The following is a 21,306-nucleotide window of genomic DNA, read 5'->3' on the forward strand; positions in this document are numbered from 1 at the left end:
TGGCATATGCTTAAGGAAGGTGTCCCGGAAAAGTGACATTTGAGCAGAAGGGATTGGTTTGGGGGTAAGGGATGAGGAGAGCATTGGGAAGGCATGAGAAATTGGCTGTCCCTGGATGTCTGGATTTAAGGCCTTCACCAAATGACCACACCAATGAAATGAACTTGTTCCGCCCCTTCAGCTGCTCAATAAACCAAACAAAGAGGTCTGTCCTCTCTTGAATGTGAGCTTTTCTGGAGCCGAGCTAATGTATTATTGATGAGCCATAAATAATGGGGCAAGGATGATTTTCTATTCAGTGCTCAAGTACAAAGGTATAACACTGACATTTTAATGAGGTTTTTATAGTCCAGGCTCACTGTTTACACTCTGAAAATGTGGGCTGGCTTTCTCAGGAAAGCAGTTTTCCTTTACTTTTCTTATTTTCCCTCTCCATTTGTCAGCATCCTTTTAAATATTTATATGAAATATTATCATTAAAACAGGTCAAATAAAAGAGAGCAAATAAAACCATATCTGAAAGACAATGTTGCCAGTGTTCCCAAGGCCTTATCTTCACTGGAGGGAACAAAGAAAGATCAGGGGGTACCCTGACCTCCCAGAGCTCCCCACATTTCTGCCTAATTAGGCAGTTTAGCTTGGCATACAGAAAAGAAGCCAGCAACAAACAAACCTGGGTTCAAATCCTGATTTAGGCATCAATTAGCCATGTGACCTTGGGCAGCCACTTTAGCCCTCCAGGGCTAAAATCCTCATCTGTGTAATGGGGAAAATAATCCTGATTTTTCAGCATTATCATGAGGTTGAAAAAAAAATCAGTGCAATTAAATGGTCTGCATGTACAAATTGAGAGGCATTTGGCTCCATATAACAGACAAACCAACTCAAATTGGCTGAAATAGCAATAAGGATGAGTACTGGCTCGCGTGATTGAGTGTCCAGAGACCGAGTACACTTCAGGGTGGACTCACGCATGGTTCAGGTTCTGTTTGTGCATGGTTCTCGTGGTTCTGCCCTCCTCTGAGTTGCATAAGCTAAGGCTGGTAGTAAGATGACTACAGCAGTTCTGTACCCCACCATCTAGTTAATGCCCGAGCAACAGAGAATGTGGTACTCTCTTAAGATACTGACACTTCTCCGTTGAAAGACGGAATCTGTTGGGGAGGAAGAAGTTACTCTACCTGTCGACGTCCTTCTAGCTACACTAAGAATCTAATGGGCATGAGACAAAATAACAGGAGAAAATCAAATTTAATATCATACATCCAGGGAATCCACACAGACAAGACATTCCAAAGACAGGCAAAATAAGTTACATATGTAATTCTGGACCAAGGAGAAGGGGGTAGGAATCTGGGACTTCAAAGGGAAGCAAAGCAATTCACAGGAAGCTGAAAATGAGTAAATGTTTGGTAAACAAATGTTTGCTGGGCCCCTCAGGACCAAGGGGAGTTGGAGGACTTTGATCAAACAGGCCTTGCTAGGTCCCTCCCTGTCTGCCATGCCTAGTTCATAGTATAACATAGTTGCCTATGGTGATAGCTCCCTTCTCAGAGTAATTCCTCCATCTACATTCTTTTCAGGCAGTTGAAGAGGAGATAAAGAGCTTTTCTTCAATCTGCTGGGTATTTATTGCTTTTTAACTCAAAATAATCTTCATGCCAAAGTGGCCCATCTTGGAGTGGCCTGCCCTTGGTGCTCCTTTTGGGCCCCTCTCTGGGCCTCTCATGAATAAATAAATAAAATCTTAAAAAAAAAAAAAAGAAGCCATAGAAAGCCCAAGAAAGAAATCCTTCAGCTGAGTGGAAATTAGCCAAGTTTCTGTTTATCATTGCAGCAATCCCAAAGCTTGCAGGCTTGAAACAATAACCATTTTATTATTTCTCATGATTGCTGGGGTTAGAAATTCAGGCAGGACAGGATTGGGAGTTAAAGCAGTCACAGACCCACCTACATTCAAAGGGAGAGCAAAAGGAGCCCATGAGAGGGGCATCAGAATTTTTAGCCAGCTTTTACCCATTACACCAGGCAAAGGGGATGTGGGAGGGGGAGTGGAGCACAGGCAGGGGGTTTGGTGAGAAGGTGGAGAGAGAAGGCCCTAAGTAACTTCCTGTAGAGCCTTAAAAATTGTGTTAAGAATTTTACATTTTATTTTCCATTCGACATGAAGACATTGAGGAGTTCTAAGCAAGGAAATTACTGTTCCTCCTGTGCTGCTGAAACTTCTAGTTTATAGCTTCTCTGCCTGTTTTCACACCATTTCATTGACTTAGTTTGGCAGAGGCTGGGATACCTTTGTATTCTGCTCACTGCAAACTCTTGGTAAAATAAGTAAGAAATACATAAATGAATTGGTTAAATAATTGCTCATCGAAGACAGCTGTGATTGCAGGGCATCAGCTTAGTGATTCTCAAACTTTAATATGTCTGTGAATCTCTGGGGGATCTTATTAATATGCAGGTTATGATTCAGTAGGTCTGGGGTGATCTGAAATTCTGCATTTCTAACAAGATCCTGTGCACACAGTTCACGCTTTGAGTAGTTACTGTTTAGAAATCATTGTGTGCCAGAATGTTTTCAGTTCAAAGAAAGAAAGAACGGATGCAGGTACCAGGCAAGCAAAGGTGAGATTATGTCATCCAGGTCCAGAATCTTCTTCCTGTCTCCTTGCTCTGCCAATCCTCCTCACCAGGTGTCACCTTCACACTCAGGTCCATTCTGGCTTCTGATGGCCTCTGCACTTCCAAAGAATCACTTCAGGATATTACAATGTATTTATTTATGTCTCTTTCTTAGGAGAGAGGAAGGCTTTTCCAGAGGTTCCTCAAAAGCCTTTCCCTAATGTCTCTGTGGCCAGAATTGGTTATTTACTCAACAGTAAATCAGTTGTAGGCAAGAGGATGGGGAGTTCCATGACTGGTATAGAATGATCAGTCTGTACTGCTAGAAGTGGGGTGTGGGGAACTGGGACTGGGAAGAAGTCTGAGCAAAGCTGGAGGGTGGGAGTAGACAACCAGCAGTGTCCACTACACTGTCATACTCAATTTGGTGAATTGCACAGAGATCTACATATTATATCTAGATCCATATCTATGTATCTACTTTTATGTCTATGTTTACATATAAAATAGGAAATCTGGCACTTTTTCTAAGAAAAAAAATTTAGGACAAATTAAAAAGTGTTACCCAATGCCCATTAACCAGTATACGGACACAAGCATTAGATGATTTAAGCTGGAGTGGAAAAGTCTGGGGCTGTGGGAAACAAAGTACTTATTCTAAAATCTACAACCTTGTTGGGTCAACAAAACAGAACTAAAACAACCTACTAACATAGGCAAATGGATTTTTTCACCCACTTGACCAACAGTTACTGGGTGATCACTATAAACAAAGATCTGGGGACGCCTGGGTGGCTCAGCGGTTGAGCGTGATCCCGGTGTGCAGGATCGAGTCCCACATCGAGATCCCTGCAGGGAGCCTGCTTCTCCCTCTGCCTATGTCTCTGCCTCTCTCTGCACCTCATGAATAAATAAATAAAATCTTAAAATAAAAATAATACTAATACAGGGAGTAGGGGAAAGGTATAGACAAAACAAGATGGTGATTTGAGCCTTGTTACAGATGGCTGTTGAAGGCTCATCATAATACTCGGCCTACCTTCGCGTATGTTTGAAATTTACCCTAACAGAAAGCGTAAAGCAAAGCTTATTGATGTGCTCAGGGATTCGGTGAAGGGAGGTGTTCGGGAAGCCCCGCCCACTGCCCTGGGAGGCCCCGCCCCTGGCCCCGCCCCCTCCGCCGTCTGCTCTCGCAGGGTTCCAGTTTATAGTGTCTCCCGACTTTCTCACCTCTCCTCGGGCATCCACTGCCCTCGCACCCCTAAGTCGCTCTCTCTGTTCTTCCCCAGGCCACACAGGCTGCTCCGAGTCCCCAGAAGTCACCCGCGGCCTCCGGACCTGGAGCCGCTGCCGCCCGCTCCCCTCCGCCCCACGGCCCTGGGGGGTTTGGTAGCGTCCGACCGCAGACCACACCCCCTCCCCGGAGCGCGTCCGCGTCGTCATGGCGACGCTCCCGGCGGCGGCCGGCGCCCGCGGAATCCCGCCCTGGAACCATCTCCCGTGTGAGCAGCCTGGGACCTGGGGCCAAGGGGCCCCCCTGGGCTGCAGCTGAAGCAGCCGGGGCCCCGGGCGGGTGTCCAGCCTCCGGTCAGCCTGAGCTGGGGTCAGAGGAGAGGTTAAGTGAGGACTGGGATGGTGCGTGGGTCTGGGGTCGACCCCTACCCCCAGCAGGTGATGGAGTAAAGGGGCGCTGAGGGGAGCAGGCGTTTGGCTGGGGTGAGAGGGCCTGCCGAGTAGAGGATGGAGCGAGGGGACCAAGGGTGGGGGGTGTGAAAAGAGACAAGGCATCACCCTGGAGTGAGTGAACTGGGATAGGAGCACTGGTGAAAATGGTTTAGCCTCTAGTGGTTCCTGCCCGAAGTACCCGCAGGGAATTTGAGGGACCCGAGCAGAGGGAGCTGGGAAGTGAACTTGAGGCAGGTGTTGACCGGATGGAGGGGAACCAAGCAGGTGTGGTGGAGGCTGTGCTGAGGAGTGGGGAATTTTCAGAGATGCTAGGGAGAGGGAGTAGGAGTAAGGGGAAAGGAGAAACTTTCACAAAATGGTTGTTAAGTACTTTCTTCAGTGTACTCAGTGTATTTTGCTTGATGTTGTGGACTGTGGGGAATCTAAAGCTATGACCTTCTCCAGAAAAAAACAAAACAAAAACAAAAACAGACACATAAAGATCCACATAGGATTCACGTTCAATCTCAGTGGCATCACAGAACTGCACTCCCAAGCATGTACAAGGACCCCAAGTTTAGAGACTTGGCTATGGAAGATAGCAAGATGTGTGGGCTCTGTAAAGTGCCGTGTACACGGCGATGAATCATTAGTACCGATGAATAGTAGAGGCAGTAGTTGCTAAAGAGTGTTGAAGAGTGTTGAGGTCGGTGTGGACTTTATGAAGAGGGTAGAGTTTAACGTGGATGTTAAGGAAAAGAAAGTCCGACAAAGGGTCCACATGAAGGGAACCCTAGATCCTGTGACAGAAGTCCTAGAAATCCCTTCTGTTGGTGCTAGAGGAGGTCGATTGGCTACTCCACCTCCTCATCACTCCAGAGACAGGCACATGAAGGTAGCTCAAAAATGCTAGTGTCTGATTTCTGAAATCAGAGAGGGAGACAAACCATGAAGGACTCTTTAGAAAACAAAGGGAGGAAAAAAAAAAAAAGAAAACAAAGAGAGGGTCGCTGGAGGGATGTGGCTGGGGGAGATGGGGTACTGGGGGATGGGCATTAAGGAGGACACATGATGGGATGAGCACTTGGTGTTGTATGCAACTGATGAATCACTGAACTCTACATCTGAAACTAATGATGTACTGTGTTGGCTATTTCTATTTAAATTAAGAAGTGTATATATAAAATAAAAACAACAACAACAAAATGCCAGTGTCTCCAAATATTAAAGGGTTTCATGATCACATGCAATGAAGAAACCAATTTGGAGAAATCTCAGAAGAGGCCTGTTGAATGATTTACTTCAGCATTTCCCAATTTTATTTGACTATGAGTGCCTTTATTTTTCCCTTCAGTTTGCCGCTCCTCATAGCTCGAGAGCATCTCAGGACTACATTTTGGGAAAAGCTCTTTTTTTTTTTTCCTAAAATTTTACTTATTTATTCACGAGAAACACAAGAGAGAGAGGCAGAGACACTGGCAGAGGGAGAAGCAGGCTCCATGCAGGGATCCCAACGTGGGACTCAATCCCGCCCGGGTCTCCAGGATCACACCCTGGGCTGAAGGCAGCACTAAACCGCTGAGCCACCCGGGCTGTCCCATTGGGAAAAGCTCTTGAGGAGAATTAAGGACCATGGGTGGGTTTTGAGCAATGGCATGTTATTGGGTCATGATGTGTGACACAAGATTAGATTAATAGGACATCCCTGTGTGGGAACGGAGTAGCAGGAGAGGTAGGGAGGTAGAGAGGGTCTGGTTCACAGTAAATCATGCAGTCACAGAGGTACATTTGTCCAAGACTGAGAAAAAAAATATGTGTGTGCTTTCTCATACTGCCTCTGTTTTTTTTTCTCCAGGAAATGACCTTTGGCTCTAAAAAGAAGACTCGTTTTTCATGATAAAATGGCAGTGGTGAAAACCCCCAGCAGAGAACTAAACAGTGCGGAAGAACCTTTTACTAACATATCCACCCTCCTTCTGAAGAGCCTAGTGGAGGAGCCCAAGAAAAGAACAGAAGTACCTAATCACCTTCTAGAATCAAGTAAGTGAGTAGAAGAGAGATTTGCTTTACAATTTACATCTTCCCAGAGGACCCAAAGTCCAGAAAGTGTAATGGGATTTTTGGTGCTGATTTCTCTATATTGTTTGATAGGCTCACAATAGCTTTTATTATTAGGAACAATGGTTCTATTTAGGTCCATCTACTCACGTGGTAGAGTTTTGTGGTGTAAATGAGTCACCAAGTTCTGTTGCTTCCACTTCCTCAAACATCATACCTATCTGTCCCCATCGCCTTGTTCCTCATCCTCAGCAGGTCACTAGGATATCATAGTGCTCTCCTCTGGATCACCCTTCACACCCTGTCAGTTTCCTTTGTGGAATCATGGCTGGCTCTGTCCCTATCTTGCTCAGGTACTCTCAGCAGTTCCCCATGCATATGGAAGAGAGTTGCATTTCCTTCACTTGACATTTGGCTCCCTCTGCTGTGGCTGTAAGACTGCCCACCCAGCACTATCCTCATGCTCCGGCACCTCTCATCCACAGCTCCAACCACACCATTACTCCTCCTCTTTCAAGACAACACCCACCTTATACCACCTCACCTTTTCCCATGTGCATCCCTTCCATTCCATGCATCTGGAAAGCCTAGTAAAATCCTCTAGCTTTTATATAAGAGGTTAATCATTTTGCCTACATTATTCTCACTTAATCCACACACATCAACCTCCATTTTTATTTTACTGTTGGGGAAGTCGAGACTCAGAAAGGTCAAAGGAATTCCCCAAGGTGGCACAGCTGGGTGGAGAGGTGGTGTTCAATCACAGTAGCCCAAGTCCACCTCTCTACCATCAGAGAAGTAGGTTGGTTACTTCTCACATCTTTCCAGGCCCTTTGAAAATTCTGGAAATGTAATATTTTGATGTGGCTCTTGTCACTGTAGAACCTATTGAGTGCAAATTAGTATATTTGACTATTTCTGGGAATTAACAGAAAAATACCTGTTTGATGTCTATTTTTCAGCCCTAAAAACTGAAGGAAAATGTTCAGCATTTAAAAAATTTATCAAGTAATGTTCATTTCAATACTTACAAAATGATCAAATAACCTAGAGAAATTACCCATCCCCCAGAAACATCATCCTTACCCCATTCCAGCCTTTTGGTCTGGCCCAAAGCCGATGACAGTGTCAGCTCATCTGGTAAGGAGCAAGAACACCAATCGTTCATATGCACCCCAGATGTTTACAAGAATCACAGTAGGCTAAACAATGCGGGAGGGTGTGTGTGGCTCATAGGGTTTGGTGATAGCCAAAGGTGAAAGGTCATGACTTGTAAGAAACCAGACAATGCATTGGTATTGAGGAAGGCAGTTTAGTGGTTGGAATCCAACAGACCGAGGCTTGATTTTTAAACTACCAGCTATGGGCAAGTTGATTAATCTCACTGTGTCTCAGCACCTTCACCTGCACAATGGAAATAGTACCTACTGCTTAGCGCTGGAGTGAGGATTAAGAACAAATGCCCGGCATAAGCAGCGGAAGCACAGAGACAGTTGTGTAGTGGGTTCTCAGTGCCGCCCCTGCTTCTGCCTAAATAAAGAGCTGGGAAAAGTCCAAGTTAGATCTGGACACCCTTGTGAGATCGGCTGTTTTAACCTTGTTCTCAAAACTGAAGAAAAAAAGAAAGACATTCACATTACACTAATCCAATTTGAAACTTTACTGTCCAGAGCGATAATTATTCAGAGCTTTACAATTATTCTATCACATTATAATTCTATTCAGAGGAAATCAAATGATAACCGGTAAATACACAGTAACAAAACTAAGCAGTTGGTGTTTGGATTCTTTGAACTGTGCATTCATTACATAATAAGTAATCTCAGTGTTATATGGAGCAGCAAAGATAGGGTGCGTGCTCTTACAAGCTCATGTTTTATTATGAAGACTTGTACAAAATGTGAAGAGCTGATTATTTTAGTAGGTAATAAACAATACATGAGAATTTGCATTGTGATGATAACATCTCCCAAATGATGTGTAAAAATAGAGGGAGAAGCAGTACAGTTCATTTGGAATAGATCATTAATCTTGTTGACAGCTGTATCCTCTGTTTGAAACTTTCATATGCTTAAAATATCCTAAATTAAAGAGAGCCCACATTAATAGGATCTTCATTTATTTAATATTTTCTTTTATGTCTCATCTCATGGTGTACTTATCTACATTGTTTTTATAGAGGTTTATGCAAAACTTCTGAAAAATAAGGTCATACAGGCAAAACCTGGCATATTGCATTTTGGAGGCTATCAAGTAGACAAACAACACCAACAGATTCTGGTAGGTTTTTTTTAAGTGGGATAATTTATCATAGTAATGAAATGACATGAATGTTCTGCATTTATATTACTCATTCATTTAAAGAACAGCAGCATCTGCAGAAGTGCAGATGTTAAATTGGGCCAGAAAGGGGGTTCTAGGATGAGAAATTCTTAAGTAACACCAGTGTCTTTGGAGAAGCTACTTTCCCCCTTCCAAAGGCTCCTCACAGCATTCTTTCCCAAGAGGTGTCATGGCTAACTGACTCTTAGAGGCTAAGAACTAGGAACTATGCTTTATGTCTCACATGATGCAATTTCATCCTTTATACCAGCTCTGTGGAGGTTGTTCTATTATTCTCGCTATATATGCGAGGAAACAAGGATTCCAGAAGGTTAAATAGTTGGCTCAAGAATACACAGCTAGTAAGTGATAGAGACCGACTGACTCTTAAGCTGCCCTCTTCCAAACTAGTGCCTGCTTGGTCCAGCCTACACCACCAGGGAAAGGGGTATTCCTCTTCTAGGAGGCTCCAGTGAGCTTTCTGTTTCACCTGCTCAGGTCCAATGCCCATGCCTAAATCAGCCATTCTGGTCAGGTCTAGAAATCAGATAGATTTTAGCCATGTCTGGGTGGCAAGGGTCAGCTCTACTGAACAGGTTCCAGAAGGGACATTTAAAAGGATGGGCTGCAGTCCACCACAGAGTTTCCTGGGTCCCCTTCATTGACCTGCATGTTCAGACTGGGTGGGTTCTGGGTGGCTATAACATTCCTAACCTCTATGCTTATAGGGACCTGAACAGTTGTTTTTTTGTTTGTTTGTTTGTTTGTTTGTTTTTAAGAGAGAGAGTAGGGAGGGACAGAAGGAGAAAGAGAGAGAGAATCTTAAGCAGGCTCCATACCCAGCCTATAGCCTGATGCAGGATTTGATCTCACAACCCTGAGATCATGACCTGAGCTGAAATCAAAAGTCAGATGCTTAACTGACTGAACCACCCAGGTGCCCCAAGACCTGAAGATTGAAGTCAGCTCTACAACCTTGGTGACCTCACATTGATCCCCTAAGGTCACACTGAGCAGGACATCTCAGAACTACTCCCACTGGGCTCTGGATCTGAGCAAAATGACCTCTGTGTGTGGTTGGAGCGGGGCAGAGGCAGGCTCCCTTCACATGAGCCCTCTGAGACTCTGGCTCTGTACACGATGTACTCCCTCTGGCTCTGTCTCCAGACACCACGAGAGTCTCTTCTTTTAGATGTGATGCATTCTTAGAAGCCATGTCTTAAAGTGGATCATTTTAAGAACGAATTCTAACTCTTGTATTAGATTTCTCAGAGCAAGAGGAAGAAGCTGACAAATGCTAAAGCTGTCAGGAAGTGAAGTTAGGTTTCTATCAGGCAGTTCCCAACAAACAGAGGATGCCATTTTTGTGCATTGAAGTGGGTAGAGAGAGAATAAATCCAGAGACAAACCTGTTAGGTGCCAAGTGTTTCCCCTAAGGAAAAGGGTTACTTATTTTTTTTAAGGGTTACAATTTAAAACAGCGATTTAGGAAATCCACCCATCAGCCTACAAGGATGTATTTCTTAGAATACCATCTCAAAGATGAAGGTTAATAATTGATTTTGGAGCCTATTTTTCCTGGTATTAGGTTTGACATCTCAATGGCGATAGGGTAGATCTAAAATCATTATCTTTCGTAATTGCTCACTGTTTATAATAAATAATGAATGTAATGAATACACAATTCACTCCCCACCCCCCAGTTCCCTCAATCTCCTTATTCCCCCCACCCAGTCTACTCCTACTATAGGCAATCATGAATCTGCTTTTGGTTGGTATGGATTTAACTGTTCAGGACATTTCAAATGGAATCATATAATATGTAATCTTGTGGGACTTCTTTCAGTTAGCATAACGTTTCCCAGGCTCATCCAGCTTATAGCATCTATCAGTACTTTGTTCCTTTTCATGACCAAATGCTATTCCATTATATGGCTCTACCACATTTTGTTTATTCATTCAACAATTGATGGACATTTGGGTTTCAACTTTGAGGCTATTATGAATAACACTATCTGGACATTCGTGCATGTGTTTTTGTGTGGACATATTTTCAGTAGAATTAGATTTAGATATATACCAAAGAATAGAATTATTGGGTTGTATATTATGTTAGCTTTTTGTGGCTGCTATCATAACCACAAATTGAGGATCTTAAAAAAACAGAAATTTATTCTGGAGGACAGAGTCCAAAATCAAGGTGTCAGCAGAGCTGTGCTCCCTCCAGAGGCTCTTGGGGAGAATCTTGTTTCACCTCTGGCAGTTTTTGGCAGATGTTCCTTGGCTTGTGGCTACATAACTCCATTCTCTACCTCTACCTTCACATGGCTTCCTCTGATTCTCTGTCTTCTCTTCTCTTAAAAGGATACATCACTGGATTGGGCCTACCCAGGTAATTCAGGATGATTTCACCTCAAGGTCCTTAACTGAAAATCTGCAGTGATCCTTTTCCCAAATAAGTTCACATTCACAGGTTCCAGGTATTAGAATGTGAACATACTTTCTTGAGGCCACCATTCAACTCATTATATATATATATATATATATATATATATATATATATATATATATATAATTTTTATTTTTATTTTTTTAATAAATAAAAATATATATTTTTATTTTTATTTTTTATTTTTTTAAGAAATAAAAGCTTACTGAATACACCACAAGGGAGCAGCAGACAGGACAGCAGAGCAGATGCTGTCTGCTCAACTCACTATTTGTATTTTTTTACTTGTACATTTCATTTGCATTTCTCTAATGACTAATGATGTTGAACATCTTTAGACCAGGAGCTTACGGGTCATGATGTAAAAAAAAGCTTGTGAAGGGCTTCTGGCTGGCTTAGTCAGTAGAGCGTGTGACTCTTGATCTTGGGGTATAGGTTCCAGCCCCACCACATTGGATGTAGAGATTACTTAAAAATAAAACCTTAAAAAAAGAAAAGAAAGCTTATAGAAGAGAAACCATTTGAGATAGCCTAAAAGGAAAGAGAAGTGGGAAGGAGATATTCAGGGCATAAAGGAAGATGTTGAGAGAGGTTCATGGTGCATGCTGCATATTTGGGCACTAGTATACCATCTGGTTTACCTGGATTGCAGGGTTTGGGGAGGAAAATAAAAGCTTCATTCTGTTGTAGAGCAGACACCGTCTCTTTTATACAGCACAATGCCTAACACATAGGAGGCACTCAGTAAACACTTGTGAATGACACTGAATTCACTTTACTGGAAGAGAGTGACTTGGTGAAGACTTACTCCAAGTAAATGCAGTGTAAAGTCTAAATAATCATACTGCTTCTCTCAGACATTAAAACAAACATGCATAGATAAAAGTACAAAATGATTTCATCTTTATAACATTCTGGGAAATCTTGGGAGGGCCAGCCTCCTATTTCCACCAGCAAAATTAAGCGGAAGGCTAAGGCAATTACCTTGAGATTCTGCCAAACAAGAGGGAAAATCCAGCTCTGCTTTTATCTTGGTTTTGCTACAGGAAACTATGCAAATTGCCCAAGAATGGAATGATTGAATGTGGGATTAAAACCACAATAAATTGTTCATTAACATTTGAGATTGATCCAGGTGGTTAAAGGATTTAAAGTGTTTTATTTGGATTCTTATTGAGATCAATGCTTTGACTTACTTTAAAATTTGAAAGAATGTTTTGCAATTTTCTCAAAACAAGATCTCTTAAATTGTTTTTTCTCCCCTCTGTAGAAAGATTTTGTTTGTCTGGAAAACTGTATTTAGTAAGTAAATAATTAGTTTTCTCATGAGACAACCGGTGTTGATGTTGCCAACCCAAAACAAAGTTGTTAGCCTATACAGCCTCATCTCAGATAAATTAACAATTCCTTAGGCTGATCTGTTCTGAAATAATATTAGTTTTCAATTCTCTATTGCAGCCTTTAACACCACTCCCTCAATACATAGCCAAATACATCTTTTATTATCATGAATGGGATCTATGTTGTTTTAATTCTTTGTAAAAATTTTTCTAAACATACATCTATTCATTTTAGAGAAAAAGAGAGTGCTTGCACACAAGCCAGTTGTGGGGAGGAGCAGAAGGAGAGGAGATAGAGAATCCCAAGCAGATGCCCCCCCTAAGTGTGGAGCTGGATGTGGGGCATGATCCCAGGACCCCAAGATCATGACCTGAGCTGAAATCAGGAGTCGGAGGATTGACCAACTGAGCCACCGAGGCACCCATTTAATTTTTAAGTTTTAAATTTCTTTTTTTGAGAGAGAATGAGAATGCACAAGCAGGGGTGGGGTGTGAGGAGAAGGTGGCAGGGGAGGGAGAAGGGGAGCAAAAATCTTAAGTAGGTTCCATGCCCAGTGTGGAGCCCAGCTTGGGGCTCTGGATCTTTAACCCCAAGAACATGACCTGAGCTGAAATCAAAAGTTGGGTTCTTAACTGACTGAGCCACCCAGGTGCCCTTATGTTGTTTAAATCTTTAAGAAATTAATTCAGTATTTTCTTATTGCTAATTATTATTCATTTGACAATGTAGATATTTTTACTAAATTCCAATGCTCAGCCTTCACATACAAATGAGTAGTTGGGTGTGTTTGAATTTGCTCTGCCACAGTCAGGTTGGAAGAAGCTTGAGGTTTCTGTATTTTTTTAAATCAAGATGTGGCTCAGCCATCACCCACAGGTGCTGGCTGCATCTCCAGTCTCAGGAGAGCCAGCGCCTGTCTCCTCCCTTGGGACCATCCAGGAATATTGGAACAGCTGAGCTGGCTCAGCAGCTTAGAGCACAGACCTCTGGTCTTTAGACTGTGATGCTGCTTGTTGCAAATTGACCTAAACCCATGAAGTTATTTCTCATTGTCAGGTAGATAATGAGAATCCAACTCTGACCAGAGGTGGGAGTCATACGTTCCTTCCCACCAACCTTGCTACTAGGTACATCTACTGCAATGAAAACAGGTCTGAGAAGAAATTCTACATGCATATGACACTTGCTAGCAAGCAGGCAAAAAAGAATGGCCATACTTGCAAGCTCCAGGAAAGCCCAGCCACTGTTCCTTGCAAGGAAGCTTTGCTAGCAACACATGTAGTATCATCCGTTGGTAGGGTTGGCCTGCCTTCCAACTGGCTGACGGAACTTTTTTGTGCTGTGCAAAAAAGGGATTTCTGGGTCTTTGAAGTCACTCTAAAGTATACTGGCCTCTGGGCTCACCAGATTCTCAGATCTCTTTTATTTAAGAGCAGGAATCCCTGTATGGGAAATTTCTAGTTAGTACATATATCCCGAACATCCCCTATGCTAATATTGTAGACCTTCCAGTGTCAGTTCAGGTGAGCAGGACTGACATGCTCTTAGTAGCCACCTCTGGAATAAGGACTCTGGATTAGGATCTTGCAGTGTGTACTAAGCACTCCCGGAGTGTGGATTACTGATTTCTTCTAGGGTTAACCACCCTTGAGATGCATATTAAAAGCAATCCCTATACCCTTGTTTGTTTCCCTGTCCTTATTGGATTTTTTTTTAAGTGACAGCCAATATAACCTCCTCTGCTCCCAGTTCTTCCTGAACTCTGGCTCAAGGTCTCCAACTTGAGGGCCTCCCTTGATGACAAGCATGGGGACAGAGTTCTCTGTCAAGACATCCAGGCTGTGGGGCTGCATGGTTACTTCTCCATCCCTAGACAGGTCCCACCACCCCAAGATTCTAGGTGTGATGGGCACAGATCCCGGACATCTTGGGTCCCAGCATACCTGTCTCCCCAGTCTCTCTTGGAAGGACCATCTTGTGGGTAGGGCCCCAAGCACCCACACCTTCCCCAACACTGCCCCTGCGCAGGGCACTTTGGAGGTCCAGAGCAGCCTGGAGAACTTTTTTTTTTTTTAACTTTTAGCATATTAAAAAAAAGAAAAGCTATGCCAAAACAGGTCAGCAGGTCACTTTAGGAATGTTTACAGGTGACAAATAACTTTTAACAAATGCAAACACCACTGTAACCTCATCCAGGAATAATGTCTGAATTTTAGTTTACGGATTCATTGAACATGAGGCCTTGGGCAATGGGCCCTGTGACAGGCCCACCCTCTGGCCTGGACTTTGGAAACCAAAGGCCTCTTAACTGTCCCCTGGCCCAGGTGAAGCTCAAATCCCCAGATCCCACGGTTCTTGATCCCATCTCAAGAAAAGGGGGGAAACACTTCTACTGAGAGACCCAGTTAATTTATGCAGCAGGTTGTCCTGCCTCACAGGAGTGGCCCTCTCCTGCCACCATCAGAGAACTCCTGACTTCCAACTTCTTTTCCATTTACCCCAGGGACGGATTGGAGGCTACACTAGCCACATGCTTTTTCCTGATTTTTTTTTGACCACCTAAGTGTTGCAGGGCCCCCAGGATCAGTGGCATGTAATTTGAGAAATTGTGGAAGTTGGTGGGTGGCTGGCTTCTTAGTTGAATCACAGAATGAAATGGAGTTGTGAAAATTGATTAATGAAAGACAACATGGTTCATAGTGGAGGTGGGAGGCTAGCAGCGAGAGCTGTCATGCCCCATCACTCCTCTGTGATTACAGACCCAATAGGAAGAGATGTGACTTGCAAGTCCATACATTAGGTATTGCTTGACTATCCTAGCAGGAAGAAGGAAAGTTTTCCTTCTTCCCCAGCAACAGCCCAGCCAATGAGGGACGGTCACAACTAAGCCCCTATACTTCAAACTCCCAGTTTACTCCAATGGACTTTGTGTTTATAACAATACTGCCCCCCCCCCATAAAAGACCATTCCTCTCCCTTGGTCTGGGGACTTGTCTATGATTTTTTTAGTATCCTACTTGTCCTGGTTTACAATTCTCTGCTATTCCTGAATAAACTCACTTTTGCTGGCAAGATAACTGAAAGTTTTATTTTTGAGGTTAGCAGAGCTCAACAAAAAGGCACACATGGTAACTAGTCAGGATTGGAGATGATAGGTACATAAGTAGGATACATGCCTGGGGACTGAGGCTCTGGTAAGTGCCCTAATCTAGGCAGAAGGCACTTGAGTATACTTTGTTATCCTTTACAGGGTGTTCTTTTCAGGGTTCCTGGCTGGCCCAGTTGGTAGACCATGCAACTCTTGATCTCAGGGTCATGAGTTCAAGCCCCACATTGGGGGAGTCTACTTTTAAAAAATTGTAAATAGTGTTGTGTTCATTGTTCTTTAAATGGTGTATAGTGCATTTCAAATCTTTTAAAAAGTTAAACAAGTTCTATCTCCTCAAATCCCTTTAGAAACAAAAGGAGGTATAAATAAATGAAGGGAATATGCAGATAGATAAAACAATGTTTTTTCTGAGTGCTTCTTTCTCTTGTAGAATCTGGTCAATATTTCCAACGGAGACATACATGTGCATATCTTACCCCCTCAAACCAAATACTTTCAGATCAAGTATGTGAAAAAGGTAAGCATGTCCAGTTGCCTCTTCTCTGTGGTGTTCTTTGTTGAGTTGTGGCTTTCTGTGTGGTGGATCTATTTGGGATGGGTGTGTAGTGTGCTGCTTCCACAGCCCTGCTGTGTGCCCCGAACCTACTTGTCTTCTAGGAACACTGTCTTGTCCCCGGCTTGTCCCTCACAATCACCATTACATTTTCTCCAGATGAGTGGCGATACTATTATGACTGTATTCGGGTTCACTGTCAGGTAAGTTTTCTTAAAATTGTTTTTTAGGGGGTTAAGGGAGGGGGGGGATGTCAAAACTTATATCCTGAGGGAAGAACAAAGAGGAATGGAATGAGAACTTTGTGTAGTTTTTCTCTGGTTTCTCGCCCAGTGCATGGGTTCCTTGGGCAGCCAGTGTGAGTGGCATAGAGGGTCCTTGTCCAGTGACATGGGTTCCAGGTACAAAAGCCACCAAGAACAAGGACAGAGCCATGAGATATCATTTGCTTCAGGTTTTCTGTCTGCCCTGGCCCAGAAACCTTATTTATCATGTAGTGCTAGGAGTTAAGAAAGTCTTTTTCAAAGAGCTTAAATAAACTCCTTTAAGTGCTAGGCTACCAAATTAGCAACACCCCCGAACTGTGATGATAAACCCTATGGACTAGGTGGTGTCATGTAAGAATGTCCTCAGAAGCAATTCTGGGGGTATGCAGGGAGATAGGAGCCTGTGTGGCCTGACCCCAGATGGCTGTGCCATGTGAGTCCCTTTGAGACTTTTCTAGGTTGCCCAGTTCATCCTGTGGCCTCCAGCCAGAGCCAGTTCTGCATGCTGTCAATCCCTTTCTCCAGACAATACCCCCTACGCTTCCCTTTGCTCTCCTAGGTCCAGCTCTTACAAGTCAAGAAGCCTTAAGATGAACTAAACTTAAATTTTTAGAACTAAAGTAGAAGATTATCTTTTAGTAAACAATGAGTTTCAGTCTTTAAAAAGAAAATTAAAAAGCTAAACTAAAAACAAAATTAGATGGGACAACTAACAGCTCAATATCCATCTTTTTATATCTCGAGAGACAGTTGAGCATCTGCCTTTGGCTCAGGGCATGATCCCGGAGTCCCAGGATCGAATCCTACATAGGGCTTTCTGCTTCTCCCTCTGTCTATGTCTCTGCCTCTCTCTCTGTATCTCTCATGAATAAATAAATAAAATCTTTTTAAAAAATAAAAAAATAAAAACAAAATTAGAGTACGCTTTCAGAAGGAGTATTTATACCAAGAAAATGAATCTCAGGGACAAGTATGGTACAGAGTGCCAGGGATCTCCTGCTACTCAATGGTAATGCTAATCATACCTATCTGCACTTACACAGTGCTCTTAACTCTTTCAGGCCATCATCTGCTTCAATTCCTAAGAATACCTTTCAAGTGAAGGCAGAAATATTACCATTTTGCAAAGGAAGAAACAAGGCTGGAGAGGTCTTGTTCAAGGTCATATATTAACCAGGACAGCCAGCAGCCCTCTGTACCCAATGTCAGTTCCTTGTTGACCAACGGGTGTTGTCTGGATCAGCTAACTGTGATGGTTTCTATGTCTCAGGCTACTAAAGATTGTGTTTGCTTATAATTTTCTCAAATAGAAGCAGGTAGATTACTGTCTTTGTATTTACATGAAGGCATTGAAGGCATCATTATCTTTAGCTTTCCTGGGTAATAATGAATACTGCTTGGAGGAAATGTACTTAAAATTTCCTGCACTTGGTTTATAGCTAGGAAAGCTCAGTATTTCTAATGTTATAAGTAAGCACTCAGGTTTCTTCAGGAAATATTTTTTAGCGATAGAAAACAACATAAGAAATAAAGTATCTACAAGTTCATCTTTGAAAATTATAGCCTCCAGTATGGTAAACTTCACCTTCTTTTCCCCCATTAATTTTAGGGAGATGAGACTCTGCTTATTCCCATCCATGCCTATCCTGTCGCCAACACACTGGACTTTCCCTCATTTATAAATCTATCCAACGTTCTCCTTGGTGAAAGGTGAGTTACAAACATGAACTACCAAAATGCAGGGATCCCTGGGTGGCGCAGAGGTTTAGCGCCTGCCTTTGGCCCAGGGCGCGATCCTGGAGACCTGGAATCGAATCCAATGTCAGGCTCCTGGTGCATGGAGCCTGCTTCTTCCTCTGCCTATGTCTCTGCCTCTCTCTCTCTCTCTCTCTCTCTCTCTCTCTGTGTGTGTGTGTGACTATCATAAATAAAAAATAAAAATAAAAAAAAGAACTACCAAAATGTCATAGGTCATGAAAAGTTAAGAGACATGCATATCGAAACTTAGATTTGTATTTTTCCTAATGCCAGGTTATGCTTGTGGCTGAGTTAGACTGTACTTATAGTTGAAAAGGCAAGACAAAAACAAAAGCCCACATCTAAATAGAAAGGGAATACACTGGGCCATATAACCAAGAGGTGGATCTTCAGGCATGGCTGGATCTAAGGGTTTAAATCAGCTTGCGGGAACCTGACTTTCTTCATTTCTTGGTTCTGCTTCTCTCTGTGCAGGCACCTTTCACAAAAGACTCCCCTATCAGGGGTAAGAAAGCTGCCAGAAGTTTCAAATACTATTGGCAATGGGGGTGGTAGGGGCTAAAGGGGTTGGGGGTGTTCAAGCAGAAGTCCCAGGATTAAGTCTTATTAGACTAACTTGGATCACATGCCTGTTCATTAACCAATCTCTGTTTTGAATGAGAAAGCAGAGAGAATAGAAAGTCATTATTCAAGCGAAATCTCAGATTCCTCACCTCTGTCTTATTGGAAAAATAGTTAAAGATTCCAATTGTAATTTAAGATATGTCTTGGGTTTGTTTTTTCAGTAAATATTTATTAAATACCTACTACCTGTCTCTCGAGATCTAAAAAGATGGATATTGAACTGTTAGATAAAGATATATAATGACCACAACAGTTGTTAATACTTCTATACTGGTTGGGAAATATATAATGTCCTGAGCACTCCTCCCTTCATAAATAAGTAATACCTACAAAAAGATGTCTAATCATCTGTAAGGTTTGAATGGTAATAATATAATGAACACTGGCTTTAAGACATAAAACATGACCAGTAACTTTGCAGCTTCTACTCAGAATTTTGTGATAATCATTTCTTTGATTTAATAGTTTCGACACATACCTACGCAGCTCTAAATAACACATTGTTTCACATTGCCAGTGTGTGTTCTTTATATAAATGGAATCATACTGTATGTAAGTTCTTCTGTAAGTTGCTTTTTTTTATTCAACATTGTGGTTTTGTGGTTTCGCCATGTTAACTCACCACTACTGGGGTGTCCACTGAATGGATTGACCATAGTTTTTTTATCTGCTTTAGTTCAAATGAACCTATGGGTTGTTAACACTTTTTTTTTTTTTGGCCATGACCAGCACTGTTGTTATATATTCCTGTTTGTGGTCTGGGGCACGTATTCTAGATTTTCTCCAGGGTATACAACCAGAAGTGGAATTGTAGGTCTAGCACGAGTTCCGTGTTAACTGTGTAATGCCAAATTGTTTTTCAGAATGGTTGTACCCATTCACAGGCCCACCTTCAGTGCATGAGAATTCCTGATTTCCTGCGTCACTGCCAACAATGGGTATTATCAACTTTGACATTTTCACTGACATATATTCTTGGCCTCTTGCTCTCCCATTCTTCTATTTATTTTCCCCTGACATTTTCTGCCAGAACTCCATCCCACTGTTTTCTCCCTCTCCCTCCTCAACCTTCCTGTCTTCACCCAGGCCTGTTAGTACTAAGTAGTCTGCAAAGGTGAATCCCTCCTGGCAGGACCCACTCACTCTATGTGTTTTGAGGCCAAACATAGCTGTTTCCTTTAAATGAGCGAACATAGCAACTTTTACAAAAACCGAAGTGGAAGGAAACAGATAGCTTCCTAGTTCATGATTCCTTTCTTCCTCCCTCCGTTCCTTCTTCCTTCCTTCTTTTCTTTCTCGCCTCCACAAATTTCACACTATGTTTTGTTTGGATAATAAAGTAGGCTTAGGAGTTGAGTACAATGATCTAATAAGCTGGTGGAAACGATGTGGCTTGTAATGCAAACATTAGTCTTCGTTCTTAATACATAAATCTAGCAACTTCCCTAGAAACTTCTCCCAAACTATTCTGAACATAATCCCCTTCATTTATAATCGAATGAAAATCTCAGCCAAACAGTTTATTAAACCAAGTTATTGTATATAGTAGTATAAGATTTTTAAAAATCCTTCAAAAGATAAGCATGCTCCTCTTTTCCTCTAAACATTCTGGCAGCAGGCAATGTCTTCCCAAGACTTAATGCACTTTACTTAATGGCTTTTTACCAACTCTTAACCATCCAAACTGTCCTCTGCTGCATTCACTCTTAAAATATTGGGTAGCAGGATGGAAGGAAAGCATTTGAAAGGGCTTTCACCTGAAATGTTCTCAGTTCTTTGTGGGCTACTTTGAAGGTTGAAGGTATCACCTGAGTGGGTTCCTTATTCAGCATTCACTCACTCTTCAGAGGTTTACTGAATGCTAGTATGTGCCAGGCACCACATTAGGTTTTGAGTATGCAGAGATGCTTGAGAGCTGATACCATGACTAAGCAGACAATTCTAACATCTAATCTGGTATATTCAGAGGAAGGACACCTAACCCAGCGCAGTGGGAAGTGAGTCGGGGGCAGTCAGGATGGAGGAGCTCAGTTACAACTTCCTAGAGGAGAACATGTCTGAGCTGAGTTTTTGAAGGACAACCAGAAATCAGCCAGCAGGAGAAGGGAACAGAATAGGAGAAAAGAAGGGTGTTCCAGGCAGGGCTAGCTTGCCCAAAGTCAGAGGTGTGAAATGGCACAGCACATTTAGGACTGTCCAAAACATTCGTGCAACTGTATGTGAGTTGCAAGATCCATGGCAGGGGAAGCAGGGCAGGGGCTGAGCAAGAAGGGCCTCATAGGCTTTGCTGGGAAATTTTAGATTTTTACTACTGAAATATTTAAGCATGGTCAGATCCACTTTTCAGAAACCTCACTCTGGTGACTGGGCCCATGCAGGCAATTGCAGGGGGCTTGGCCAGGACCATCCCCACCCCCCTACTCCCCCAGGACACCTGGGACACTTTAAACATAGCCATTAGTTGCAAATATGTATATGTAGCATGAGGGTCTCAGGCCAGTTTTTTTAGGCAGAAACAAGGATTCCTTGCATATGACAT

At 42.6% G+C, this 21,306-nt stretch overlaps 1 protein-coding gene across 1 annotated transcript in view; it reads left to right on the forward strand.

Moving 5' to 3' along the window:
* The first annotated feature begins 6,188 nt into the window (after positions 1-6,188).
* The window catches only part of CFAP221 (cilia and flagella associated protein 221), a 101,255-nt gene continuing 86,137 nt past the window's right edge, over positions 6,189-21,306 (forward strand). The window contains exons 1-5 of the mRNA XM_055316399.1: positions 6,189-6,327; positions 8,525-8,625; positions 15,997-16,083; positions 16,224-16,322; positions 17,995-18,095. Coding sequence (XP_055172374.1) covers positions 6,189-6,327; positions 8,525-8,625; positions 15,997-16,083; positions 16,224-16,322; positions 17,995-18,095 — 527 coding nt within the window. The remainder of the gene's footprint in view (positions 6,328-8,524; positions 8,626-15,996; positions 16,084-16,223; positions 16,323-17,994; positions 18,096-21,306) is intronic.

The sequence above is a fragment of the Nyctereutes procyonoides genome, unplaced genomic scaffold (assembly GCF_905146905.1).
Source record: "Nyctereutes procyonoides isolate TBG_1078 unplaced genomic scaffold, NYPRO_anot_genome, whole genome shotgun sequence".
NCBI lineage: Eukaryota > Metazoa > Chordata > Mammalia > Carnivora > Canidae > Nyctereutes > Nyctereutes procyonoides.